We start from the raw sequence: 14797 nt of genomic DNA, 5'->3' as shown, positions 1-14797 counted from the left end.
CCATGTCATCATAGGTTAGCGGAACCAGGTTAGAGGGCTGATGTATTTCAGTGTCTTCCTCTTGGTTATCTGGAATAGCTTTTTTTGTGCTGGGGAGGATGTCTCTGTTTCAGAAGATTTAGAGTTCCCAGGGCCTCTTTTTACTTGTATCCCACTCTGTTGTGCTGAGCGTTGAGGCAGAGGGGTTGATTTAATTCTTTCCATGTTTGTATTGGGTTTTTTTTTTTTTGGGGGGGGGTAAAAATAGAATAGATGTCAGTCGGTATCAGTGGTATTCTCTCTAGCTAATAGCCGATTCCGGGTGGGAGCTTGGTTTATGTTTATTGTGATTCCATGTCTGTATGTGTCAGACTCAGGAAACAGGCAATCTTCCCTCCTTTATACTGGTGTGCATTTGACCCTTGTTGCTGATCTGCTGAAATATAACCAAGGGGTCTGCAGGGAGAATTCTAGGGTCTTTGATTGCTGACTCTGCCTTTGATGTATATGTCTCAGAGATTAGAGCTTTGTGCTTTCAGCTTGATACAGTAGTGCAGAAGTAGTGTGTGCCTCTGCAGCGAATAGTGGCAGTATATAGGGGAGATTATAAATGTCCACTCGTGCCTAAGTAGCTGAAACAGTTGCTACCAGGCCCTGTGAGACTGCTGCGGTGATTACTGCCTCTGCGAGTGCAGCTGCCGTCTCGCGTCTCTGCCCCGCTACAATACTGGGAGGGTAGTGCCCGGTACCTGAGTATTTAGCCGGCTGGGAGGTCGGAATGCCGGGCTGGGTTTCAACTCCGTACTGCTGCTCTGTGCGGAGGTTTAGGAGAGGAGCGGAGTCCTTCACTGCGTGTGCCGTCTGGGCCGCGGCCTTTCAAAATGGCGGGCGTCGCTTGCTGGCTTCGAGCGTCGCAGCCTGCAGGAGGGGTTTCACTCCCTCCCCGGCTCTGCAACTAGCTCGGCGGGCTCTGGGGATGATCCGGTGGCGGCAGGAGTTCTCCGGGGTGTTGTGCCAAGCAGGTATCTGGGGTTTTCAGGTGAAGTCTCACGGAGCTCTGCTCAGACGCCACTGTCCAGGATGGCCGCCAAGCCACGCCCCCCCACATATTAGATGTTAATCAATAGCGGAATAGGGACACTGAGGTCCTGCATAGATCACTCTGAGTCAAAGGGATTTCAGGATGTTCCTAAAACTTGAAAGATATATATCTAGTGCAACACTGTATAGATAGAATATCCAATTTATTGATACAGATGTACACTCACATTTAAAACAATAAAAACAAGCATGTATCACCACAGCGGGTGTATAGATGGTAGCCCAAGGTAATACTTGCTGATCACTCCAACTGGGGGTACCGGTTCCTCCAAAAGTAGCGGATGATATACCAGCCAAGCAAAAACCAGAGACTGAAACCGGGATCCAAATGAGATGATGTTTTTCAGGCTTAAACGCGTTTTCGGACCTGGATGGTCCTTCCTCTGAAGCTGGTAACATCATCTCCTTGGAGCCTTTTTATTCACAGAGAGATAATGAGCACTTCCGGCTAAACAATGCGTGCCGGAAGTGCACTGTACTTTCCCAATATGGTTCCCCGATCGATATTTCATAACAAAGATACACAAGAAAATATATATATACAGACAGTAGTATACAGATTAAAGTGACAGATGCGTAATAGCAGCAAAATAGGACAGTGGTCGCATACAGTTTTATAGACGGACACCGCAATGTAAAACGGGTCCGTAGCCGGAAGCGGAAGTGACGTGGGTGCGTTCCATTCTGTCAGGAAGGCGGAAGGACGTCATGCAGAATGCGTTCCACCTGTATATTTCATTTGGCTGATACGTTCTGCGTTCCAAACCGGCAGATATGCGTTCCACATGTCTACAGATGGGTGTATTACTCTGTCCATAGGTTTTTTTTGATAGTAGTATATGGAAAATGATCCTCAAAAGTCCATCATATAAAAAAGAAGGATATATGAACACAATTATCAATAAATAACATTATAAAAGGTACACAATAAATACATACATTTTAAAATTATCTTTAAAAATTCCAATACTGAAAAGAGGATCGGGGGTAATTAGAAAATTGAGTAAAAATGCAAAAATGAGTAAAAAGTCTTGGTTAAAAAGTAATAAAATATTTATAAAAACCACTTAAGTTCAAAATCGCCGTTAAGGCCATTGGGGACTAGTGTTTTTAATCTATATATCCACCTCATTTCGGCTTTTGCTAATCTCTGATCCAGATCTTTACATCTCCAGGTGGATTTCAGAGCCTGTAACCCCCAATCTGCCGGTTTGGAACGCAGAACGTATCAGCCAAATGAAATATACAGGTGGAACGCATTCTGCATGACGTCCTTCCGCCTTCCTGACAGAATGGAACGCACCCACGTCACTTCCGCTTCCGGCTACGGACCCTTTTTACATTGCGGTGTCCGTCTATAAAACTGTATGCGACCACTGTCCTATTTTGCAGCTATTATGCATCTGTCACTTTAATCTGTATACTACTGTCTGTATATATATTTTCTTGTGTATCTTTGTTATGAAATATCGATCGGGGAACCATATTGGGAACGTACAGTGCACTTCCGGCACGCATTGTTTAGCCGGAAGTGCTCATTATCTCTCTGTGAATAAAAAGGCTCCAAGGAGATGATGTTACCAGCTTCAGAGGAAGGACCATCCAGGTCCGAAAACGCGTTTAAGCCTGAAAAACATCATCTCATTTGGATCCCGGTTTCAGTCTCTGGTTTTTGCTTGGCTGGTATATCATCCGCTACTTTTGGAGGAACCGGTACCCCCAGTTGGAGCGATCAGCAAGTATTACCTTGGGCTACCATCTATACACCCGCTGTGGTGATACATGCTTGTTTTTATTGTTTTAAATGTGAGTGTACATCTGTATCAATAAATTGGATATTCTATCTATACAGTGTTGCACTAGATATATATCTTTCAAGTTTTAGGAACATCCTGAAATCCCTTTGACTCAGAGTGATCTATGCAGGACCTCAGTGTCCCTATTCCGCTATTGATTAACATCTAATATGTGAGTGTAATACCAACAAGAAATACTCTAACACTTGTGGTGTCCAAACCATCTGCACTATATTTTTTCTTCTTCTGAGTTGTTTCAGATTTATATCAGGACTCTATGATTCAGACTTCCTACCCAGAAGATGTTTGATAGGAAGAATCAGTAAATCATATGTATGTGGGATCGCTTATTGTGACACCTGCCTTGCCAATCCTAGCCTGACACTATTGGTGTGGATTTCTCCTGGGTATATATAAATACGGTTTTGTATTTATTGTTATTTGTATATCCTGATGAAGAACCGTGATTAAAAGGTTGAAACACTGCCTGTGAATGTTTCTTTTGGGTGAGTGCCGCCGTCTGGACGTCTATGTTAACCCAACTGGGTTTTGGATGGCACCCCATGGATTGAAATCGGTTGAGGAAGTGCTGCTCCACTAATCGTATGGCAGCTACTCTGAGGGGCCCTCTGTTAGACAGGACCCAGGATAGAGATAGAGAGAAATAGATTCTCAGAATGCGCCCTTCTTACAATATGCACCAATTGGTATTTTATATAGTAGTGGCGGTACTTATGTAGTATCTGGGCTGCCGATTTCTAAATCGGGTCGGATCGGGAGATCGCATCGCATCGCATGCGACCATGCGATTCGATGCGATGCGATGACCCGATTTTTCCATAGGAATCAATGTTAAAATGGACTGAGTCCATTTTAACATGGAATTCAATGGGAAAAATGGGTCCTTTTCATACCCCTACTATCCAAGTGGGCATGGAGTTGGATATAAACCTGTGGCGAGCGTAGCGAGCCACCGAGCCCGAAGCGTGGCGAGCGAAGCGAGCCCCGCGAGGGGACGAATACCGTCCCCTCGCGGGGCTCGCTTCGCTCGCCACGCTTCGGGCTCGGTGGCTCGCTACGCTCGCCACAGGTTTATATCCAACTCCATGCCCACTTGGATAGTAGGGGTATGAAAAGGACCAATTTTTCCATAGGAATCATTTTAACATTGATTCCTATGGAAAAATCGGGTCATCGCATCCGATATCGCATCGCATCGCATCTGATTGTATGCCTTAACTTAAGGCATACAATCAAAAAATCGGCAGCCCAGATACTACATAAGTACCGTAGTGGCAAAACCGGATGTGGACTACTGGATTCCTTTATATTGTCCCTGAGGTTACCAAATCTCCCCTCAGAATTTATTGGCAATTATAGGAGGATCAGTGGACACCATTTCCACACATGATATTTTTCATGATAATATTGAGCGATCTTGTTGTTGAAAAATTCGTCACCATAGGAGAAATGACCGCTGTATTTGAGCCTTGTTAAAGGAACCTATTTCGGTGTGAAATTCCTGTGTATTGTTCTGCTGTCAAATGACCCTGATGAAGTCAAGCTGTTGACGAAACGCGTTGGGCTTATACCCTCACTGAGAAGACATCTTTTAATAAAGAATTTTTATTGTCAAAATTTTAAAGTCACAAATTGTTATTGTACTTCTGTTGTGTATTAGACAAAAGAATTGTCCTGTCACAAGTACTGTAAGAAGGGCACATTCTGAGAATTTATTTCTTTCTATATATATATATATATATATATATATATATGTATATGCACAGTACAGTAAAGGCAGTCACTGCCCACTGGCTCCTGCTCCACTTAGAACCTTGGCCTGGGTGCCCGCTGTCAGCTGGAAGGTCCAATGCATGAATATAATGGACAATGAATAGTGTCACTCCAGGTACTTGTGAATCAAATTTTGCTGTAAAATGTCTACAGTGTTTTGGGCCGGAGACCGTCTTCAGGACAGAAACAGTGATATAATATACAATTCAGAGTTATATAGCTTACCTTGTCCCTGCGTCAGCGCCGCCATTCAGTCCCCTCCTCGGCATCCGGGCTCTCCTTCCGGGTTGTCGCAGCTGGAAGTGACGCGGCGCCCTCTCTGAGGACTTCATGCGTGCGCTGTCCCAGCCTGTCTGCCAGTACTTCTTTCTGTCTGTACTGCAGTTGGTTTATTGTTAGCCTGCTGTGTTCCTGTCTGAGGAGTCCTTTTTGAAAAGCCTAGGACCCACATACATATGGATACCTATGGAATTTGATGCAGTCATGCATTAATATTAGGTATCTTCAAGGGATCCATTCTTTTTATCTAATAAGAAGGTTGCATACCGGGAGTGAATATTTTCACTACCCCTTAACATACGGAAATTTACCCCTGAGGAAGTCAACGAAACATGTTGGGTGTTTTTCCTTGCCTTAATGATCCACACTGCATACAGATGAAAAGTGTTTTACTTGTTTTAAATTTGTATTAAATTGTAAACTGGATATTGGTCTGGAATTTCCATTGTTTGGATATTTTCTGGTGGTGGAATTTCATGATAGGGGCGCACTCTGTTTCCTTCTCTCTCTCTATCTATATATATATATATATATATATATATATATATATATATATATATATATATATATATATATATATACACAGTTGTGCTTATAAGTTTACATACCCTTGCAGAATTAGTGATTTTTTGGCCATTTGTCAGAGAAAATGAATGATAACTCACAAACTTTTCTTTCACTAATGGTTAGTGGTTGGGTGAAGCCATTTATTGTCAAACAACTGTGATTACTCTATTTAAATCATAATGACAACAGAAACTACCCAAATGACCCTGATCCAAAGTTTATATAACATGGAGATTTTGGCCTCATAACATGCACATAAGTTGACACAAACAGGTTTGAATGGCTACTAAAGGTAACCATCCTCACCTGTGATCTGTTTGCTTGTAATCAGTGTGTGTTTATAAAAGATCAGTGAGTTTCTGGTCTCCTGAAAGACCCTTGCATCCTTCATCCAGTGCTGCACTGATGTGTCTGGATTCTGAGTCATAAGGAGAGCAAAATAATTGTCAACGGATCTGCAGGCACTGGAAAATTGATGGCAAGCATGTTATCAGAAAATACAAGAGGAAAATTTGCACTCATCAGCCAGAAGCTGCTCAAGGGACGTACTTGGACGTTCCAACATAACAATGATCCAAAACACAAGGCCAAGTCTACCTGTCATTGGCTACAGCAGAATAAAGTGAAGGTTCTGGAGTGGCCATCTCTGCCTCCTCACCTTAATATCATTGAGCCACTCTGGGGAGATCTCAAACGTGCAGTTCATGCAAGACAGCCCAAGAATTTACAGGAACAGGAGGCTTTTTGACAATAAGAATGGTCAACTTTACCATCTGAGAAAATAAAGAGCCTCATCCACAACTACCATAAAAGACTTCAAGCTGTCATTGATGTTAAAGGGGCAATACACATATTAAGAACTGGGGTATGTAAATTTTTGATCAAGGTAATTTGGGTAGTTTCTGTCATTATGATTTAAAAAGAGTAAACAAAGTTGTTTGACAATAAATGGCTTCACCCAACCACTAACCATGAGTAGAAGAAAAGTTTGTGAGTTATCATTAATATTCTCTGACAAATGGCCAGAAAATTACAAATTCTGCAAGGGTATGTAAACTTATGAGCACAACTGTATATACTTGTAGATAAGATGGCACTCACATCCAAATTAAGTACATTTACTGGGGTGTCATCCAGAACCATAAAGTGTCCAACTTATAGAAAAATAATGAGGAAGTACTCTCCCATTTTAAATTTGCATATAAAAACCGCTGTGAATTTATTTAAGTAGGCATCATAAAAAATATGGGGGTACTCAACGTTTTCATCCAATCAGGACCATCGTCTTTTCATCTTATAAAAGGCACATTATTGACCACACAGCATCTTCTACAGCATGGAATCTGCTGCTGGGCTGGTGCTATTTATACTGTGTGACTATCTGAAAAGGGTGCCAAAGAGACACAGTGAACCTACTATACTTCCATATGCAGATTTAAAACTGGAGAGTGCCCATATGTTGGTCACTGCTTGATAACCTATAAAGGTCTGTATAATAATCAACAGTAAAAGAATAGCTCCCAAATTGTTTATTAAAAGTCCATAACACATATGCTGTTGACTTTTTTCCACATGTTGAACATCAATTTACTGTTGATTATTATACAAACCTTGATAGGTTACCAAGTGATGACCAACCTATGGGCACCGGTCCTTCTATGTTGTACATTGCTAATCTCTGATTTCTGCCAACAAGGGATCTGGAGGTGCACCCTTGGGAGCAGGAGTCCAGCAGCAGATGACTCCATTGCTTCCCAGAGTTTTGCCCCTAATAGAAAGATGTTAAGTGAATTATTCAACCCATTGGGGTTGATAGTGTTCAATTCAATGATCCAATTGGCATCCTTTTTCTTGAGGATCAGTTCCCGATTGCCTCCTTGTATAGGTTTAGGCACCGATCAGCATACAACCAAGAGATTACATTTGATGACTACGAATCAGGAAATGTCTGGCAACAGGTTTGTGTGATGTGTCAGATGTTAAGGAGGATCTAATGGAGGCCCTGTGTTTCGCCATTCTTTTCTGGAAACATTTAGTTGTGAATCCTATATTGTTCAATCTGGGACATGTTAATAAATAAATCACAAAGTCCATTGTGCAAGTCAATTTATTGTCAAATTTTAATCTTATTTCCTGTATGAGGATGGGGAAAGTTGCATCAGTTAACATTGATCTGCAAGTTTTACAGTAGCTGCATTTAAAGCAGCCAAATTCGTTTCTTCATAGTCACATATCAGTTGATGGAGAAGGTGCATCAATAAATTTGGTCCCCTTTGGCACACCTCAAAATGGTGATCGGTCAAGAGGCTGGGTCAGAATTGTCCAGTGGCCAGTGTTTCTTAAGTAGTTATCGCGAAGTGTTGGATGTGTGATCATAAGCACTAATGTATGTTGTTATACCTTCTGGTCTGTCACAGTCCTGTTATAGTGCTGATAAAGTCAGTAGACTTTGTGAATACAACATTTAATCATAGTGGCTAAGTACTGGAGGAAGCAAAGGTGCATCTCATCTATTTGTCGTTTAGTATTCTCAATAGAGGTGTTTATCCTTAGTACCCTAAGGAACTGGGAAATCAGCAGTCTCTTCTTAAGGTGTGTGGGATGTTGACTATTTGCCCTGAGTTTTTCTTACAGTACCGTATATAGAATATATCCAAGTCTCTGTTCTAAATAGGGTAACCTCTAAGAAGTTCATTCTTTTGGAGGCAAAGTAAAAGTCTAATTTCACTGATTCATCAAGAGCATTGTCTGGTGTACCTGACCACAGAATAAATGTCATCTATATAGCGAAATAACTTTTCTAGTTTATCGCCATATGGTCCATAAATATACTTTTGTGAATGGATGTGAATGGAGCAATGGATACAGATTTTGTTTGTATATAGTGGCAGTACAGGTTTTGTGACATGGTGGCAGAAATTTACAATATTTGATGTTCCTCGGTTGTGACGGGGTGGCTAATCAGACAAGTGTGTTTTGCACCTTATGGGAGTGTCACATAGTGGTTTTACTGACACATGTGGCGCTGATGCATTCAGCATAGGCATTATCATACCTCGCAACTGCCCTGATTACATCAACTGATATGTGACTATGCCCTGTCCTGCTGTCCCTCCCACGGGTGGCAATGTCCTGTGGGTGGTGGGCAGTTGGGGGGAGCTGGAGATTACCACTGCTCTGCTCTGAGCAGTGGTGGTCACAGAAGAGATGCTGTACATTCGGGGGAGGGGGGCTCGGGTGTGTGCCAGGCTAGAACTTGCAAAATGATCCAGCATTCAAATGCCAGGTAAAAGCCAGAGTTTTCAGACAATTAAATATATTTTTAAAGATATGGTACACCTCCAGGCCCTGGCAAGGCTCTTACAATGGAGGTCCCTACACTGCATGCTAGCATAATAATAATAATGGGAAACCGCTGATTGGCCACCCTATTCATTTGAAATCTTGTGCCCGAAGCTGATCTCTCTCTCTCTCTCACTGTATGACAGCGGTGGGGGTGCAGAGGTGTGGAGGTGTAATGGTGGGGTGCGGAGGTACCGCGCGCGCGGGGGGGGACACCAACTCAGGTAATCAACAGGGTTGGACCCGGTTTGCACCTGGGTTCAGGGGTAGTGGAAACTTTCCCAACCCAGTATATTTGAAAAACAGAGCTGATTGGAGTATCTGGGGCACTTTTACAGTATGTGCATTTTGTACATGTTTATGTGCACTTTTTATATGGCTAGGTATACCAATGGCTCAGGAATACTGCAAACACCAGTTTTCACAAAAGTTTAAAATGTCTTGTGTAAAGACACTTTTGAAAAGGTTTCATATTGAATGGGTCTGAAATAAAAGCAACATTTTTCAAATACATATTTGTGGTCTCTTCTTTAATCAGGAAATGTTTTCTTTAATGGTGGCCCTGTTTTGTGACCTCCCCCTTAGTAAAGCCCTTTAAAAAGGCCTTTTGTTATGTAATCTATAGGAAAAAACAGGCCTTACCCGGTTTAATTGTAAATGTGTTGATCCAGCAATTTTCCGGGTAGCACTATAGTGGAAATGTGGAAATGTGTCTTAAACTCAGGTCCAACCCAGTATCGATCCGGATACAAATTACTGGGTCTGACCCAGGTTGCTAGTGGAAAAGGGGTATAACTTGCCTACATAAACACCACTGACTGATATATAGAGACAAGCAAAATACCTCATGGTTTAGTCCCCAACTAGCTAAATGCCCATCTGACAGCCAAACAGACAACTATGCATGAGCTTCAATTTAAAAATGTCAAAAATAAGGGGAAATTAATATTTTCATTTGTTTTTGTTTCAACAGCTGCAGAAAAGTATTCAAATGTGACGTTACATTTTGAACACAAATTGAGTTACTGTGATATTAACTGTGGCACAATGACTTTTTACAGGTAAGCCATACAAACTCATATATTAAAGCACAGGTTCTCAAACTTGGTCTTCGGGACTCCAAACAGTTCATGATTTTCATGTTTCCTCACATAGGGCCTTATTCTAGTTCACTCTTTCTGACAAAATCCTTCTTAGATGGACAAAACATGTGCACTGCAGGTGGGGCAGATGTTACTTGTGCAGAGAGAATTAGATTTGGGTGGGATTTTTCTTCAAAGTGAGATCTAAATTGCAGTATAAAACTAAAGCAGCCAGTATTTACCCTGCACAGAAACAAAATAACTCGCCCAAATCTAATTCTCTCTGCACATTTACATCTTCCCCCCTGCATTGCACGTGGTTTTGTTCATCTAAGAAGGATTTTGTCAGAAAGAGTGAACTAGAATAAGGCCCATAATCACAAGTGAAATAAGGTCCACCTGTGTATTTTTTAAAATGGTGTCAGCAATGAATGGACCTGCTAGGTGATATAGAAAAGGCAAACTGTGTGGGGTCCTGAGGACCGAGTTTGAAGACCACTTTGTTAAGGGATTTCATTTTACACAGGGAGGACACTATAATAAGGTGAACCTAGTTTTGGGGTTATCTTTGCTTGTGCACAGATGGTATAATCAAAGTGACTGAGGTTCTAATTAAATCACCTTTGAGGAAATTAAAGGTATGTGACCTTTATCATAGTTTTTCTCAATTTCCCACCTCAAATAAATATGTCCCCCTATATAACTATCTACATTACATTTTTGTGTTTACTCATTCTCCGTAGCATGTTGCTGCTCACACCATGGTTGCTTACTTTCTGGCTGCCCTCTGCAGGAGAGGGCAGCCAATTCAGTGATGCAGGTGAGGCGGGACCGATGACAAAATGAAAAAGGGGTGCGGCGGGCCGTTGATGGCACATCATGTTGTGGTTGTCGCAAGAGTCCTTGTGGTCTGTAGTTCAGGCATTGCACAGAGGTGGGTTAGACTAAAGGGGAGGGGGTGGGGTCACAGAATACTGCCCATATTCCAGGAGACTTACCCCACTTTTTAGGAGGTGGGAAGGGGGATTCCAGGAGGGTAGGTAAGTATGGCTGACACCCAAACTGTGGTTGTGATTCAACTTTGAATTTGGCCTCATTATGATGAAGGGGGTCTGCAAATGTGCAGACCCCCGGCTTGATGAGTTTAACACTCACCGAGCAGGGAGATGGGCCGGGGTGGACACCAGGCCAGAGCAGGGGAATGCCTAGCATTTTATGTGCATTCCCATGAAACCTCTGGTGGTTCGCCTGGGTATGCAGGAGGGCCGATGTATGCTTGGAACAGGCAGCTGACACCACATGACATCAATGCCCCCTTTTTGGCCATCTCCGGCTGAAATAACAGTCAGTTTTCACTGACCAATTTCCGAAGGGAAGAGAAATCATTTGATGGTCGGTGACCAACGAATGATTTCTCTTCCCTTCGGCCGCATTTTAGAGGATGTGTTCTCAGACACATCCCTTTGCATGTTACCGAGGAGGGGGGGGGGGGAACTGGGTGTTCGTTGAGGCGGCCGCTTACCTACCCAAGTTAGGAAAGGACCTATGTCTGAACGACCTTAATATTGCCAATATATGCAATTGAATTATGTTATCTGTTCTACTCTATGCAATGTATTCATGTTAGTACTAGATTTCTATTTTCTTAAACCACAGGGGACACACATAGGTTGAGTGATTGAAGGTACCATTGTTCATTCTGTTTATTCCATATGTTCAGTGAGCTATTCCAGATGGACAGGGTTTTATCACTGCATGGCATCCCTTGAGATAGGAACTAAATATTTCCCCCAAAGCACTCATGGGGCTTGTAGTACGACAACAGAAGACACAGACGCAGGGGTCTGTGTCTTCTTTTATCGTACTACAAGCCCCAGGAGTGCCTCCGCTGCTCGGACTGTACATTTGGTGTAGGAATACACTCAGGCAGGTACCCGGGCATTACCCATTCGGGACAGCTACATTGGAGTGCCGATCAATATATATATATATATATATATATATATATATATATATATATATATATATAATGGATGATAGCTCCTGCACTCACTGCATACAGGTGTAAACTTTCCCGGTGCCCTCCACGGCATGTGCTAGCAGGCTCAATATACACAGATATTAGTAGCGGCACTCGGTATGAAGAAACAGTTGACACAACGCCGTGTAGACGCCAACGTTTCAACGCTTTAATCGCGTTTTCGTCAGGGCAGCAAAGAAACATATATATATCTATCACACACTGCGCACAATAAAGTGGATAGAAGAGCTGCTACCCTGATTGGATCCCCTGTTAGATAGGACCCGGTTCGAAAGATGGAAAAAGGGGGGGATTCAGGGTGCACTAAACCTTAATTTATTGACCAGAATCATACAAGTAAAATACATTTTCAATAAAACTGCCCACAGGGCATAGCAGTGACAACAAAGGTAGGTGTGATTTAGCTTACAATAGATCGCTAAACACAACGTGTCCACTAGTGTAATACAAAGTCAAGCTGGATATTACAATTTCCTCTGGAAAAAACTGGCGTCACTCCAAGGAACTTTTAAATGGTTTTTAGTTGCATGTCACAATGATAATAGCAAGAATGCACATCAAAACTGGTAGGTCGACGTTTCAATGTCAACACGACATTTTCAATGTGCAGAAAACCATGACAAAATAAAGACAGTGTAAATGGAGCTTAAATAGCTGCTTACCTGGCTTGTCCGTCCGGCGGCTGGGTGCACACCGTCCCGCCCCCGTCGAGGGGAGATCCAGAGCGCCTGACGTCAGCTTCCTGCTCCTGTTGCCGGGAGACGCATACAGCTGACATCCCCAGCCGCCGGACGTCATCCTGTGGATGACAATGTACATAAATGAACCCGCATAATATGACAAGTTAAATGGCTAATAATAACATGCATGAATGAGGCAACACAGTGCAGGACCAACCGGTCCTGACGAAGCTCCCCAGCGAAGCGTGCGCTAACCAAACACTCAGTTTGACCCCCTGTTCCCTTCCCCAATTTGAATGCATTTTTATCTGTTTAGATAGGGCTTAGTACTTAAGTGGTGCATCGCACTCTGAAGCGGCTGAACCTGAGGCGCGGCACTTGACGTCCGTGACCGCGACCTCTGTGCTCAGCTTACTCAGGCGCATACCCGGTGGCATTCTTTCCCCGGCGTTGCAGCCTCTGTGTTAGTCACTGGCGGCTAACAGAAACTGCATAGCAGACGAGATACCGATAGACAGACCACAGTCTGCTTCGGGTCTCGTTTCTCAGCAGCAGAATTAAGGGGGATATATATGTAAAAACCCCGATCACACTATCATGATCACAGCCAGTGACTGAAAAATTATTCTACCACTCTGGTATATCACAGATGAATACAAATAATCAGATTTACTGACATACAGACACAGTGAGTGTCAACGAATAAACTGTGGTACCCACTTCAGAGAAACATATTTACAACCACCCATGTCCGTGTGTAATAAACAGACAACATTGTAAAAATGTTGCATTTATTTTGAAAATTGTGACATTAAAATTGCAAATATAAATATTACTTGGAAGGTACAGGCGACAGTGGGGTCTCACGTTGCAGGGATAGTCTTATCCCGTTTTAAATACATGTTTGTGTATGTATGTGTCAATTTGTGTTTTTATTTTGCTCCCTTTTAGAAAATAACAAATTAAAAGCTAAATTTTAATTAATTCTTCTTCTCTGGTGCGCCACACAGAGACATCCCTTTTTCTGTCCTCCGTCTTCCTGGGTAGAGAAGTATTGGAGGCTGAAGGGTAGATTTGGGATTTTGTCCTTGACTGAATGAATTGTTAAATGGGTCCTGTCATTTCTGATGACTCCATATACTGGAAATGTTCTTTCAGTCAAAGATTGCAGTCGAATCTGTGTCGTTCTATCTGCTATTGTAATTCGTTATGGACATTTGTGGTATAAATGACAAGCCTTTTTTAAGGACCGATACCTCAGCTGGTTTTAAGATGTGTGTAGACAAGTTGTAAATTAGCTCCTCATTAGAGCCTTGAGCTCTCTTTGCCCTCTGATTTTAGCCGCTCCGGCGGGTGGCTTTCCTTTTTGGCTTGTTGCGGCTGTTGGTTCTAAAGGGACTTCTGCTCTACGAGTGCCATCATCAGACTCCTGTACACGGAAGTCACTATCCGAATTGGAGGTGACTGTATCCCGTGTACGGTTCTCTCTCCTGCGATGGTATCCATGTGAGCCCTGTTTGTTGTAACTTTGTGGCCCTGGCTCACCCCCCATGAGCCACCTGTAGACTTTATTGTCTTCATAGTCGCGAGATACCGTGCTGAATTTACCAGCCTTAAATTTGAGCAAGTCCTTTTTATAATTGTCAACCTTGTTATTCAGGTTGCGGAGCCAGTCTGGGTTGGCAGTTTGTATTGCAGGGATTTGATGAAGTGTCTCCACTCCTCTGGTTGGAATATTTCTAATCCGGAATCCCAGAGGTATCATATGCTGTCTGTAATATTTAGATAACGATGATCCATACAGCAGGTAGTCCACCTCTCGCTTTTTAAGTTGGAACATTTGATGCAAGATGTCATCCAGTGATGTGTCGGCAACAAGGTCAGCATCTGTGTCATCAAACAGGATCTGTTGGGCTTCTACGTCGCTGAAACTGTGTAATAAACCTTTGGTGGCCGGCATGGTGTGGCAGCCTGCCAAGGTATTAGGCTGAGAGTCCATTTTGTAATCCACAGGTTGCTTTTGCCAGGTGTGGTTTGCTGAAAGTTGTAAGGTGATTGGGTGCCTTGCTCCGGGTGGCCCACCGTGATGGTCCTGGTGTATATACTTGTGGTTGAGCTGGCACTCCCTTATGAAGA

General features: G+C 42.8%; 1 protein-coding gene across 3 annotated transcripts in view; it reads left to right on the top strand.

Moving 5' to 3' along the window:
• The window catches only part of KMO (kynurenine 3-monooxygenase), a 744737-nt gene that overhangs the window by 399163 nt on the left and 330777 nt on the right, over positions 1-14797 (top strand). For all 3 annotated transcript variants that reach the window (XM_083176397.1, XM_083176396.1, XM_083176395.1), the window contains one exon: positions 9832-9919. In XM_083176397.1, the coding sequence (XP_083032523.1) occupies positions 9832-9919 (88 nt within the window). The remainder of the gene's footprint in view (positions 1-9831; positions 9920-14797) is intronic.

This window comes from Crinia signifera, chromosome 3, assembly GCF_055691185.1.
Source record: "Crinia signifera chromosome 3, ASM5569118v1, whole genome shotgun sequence".
In the NCBI taxonomy this organism is placed as follows: Eukaryota; Metazoa; Chordata; class Amphibia; order Anura; family Myobatrachidae; genus Crinia; species Crinia signifera.
This window is presented reverse-complemented; position numbering and strand designations above follow the sequence as displayed.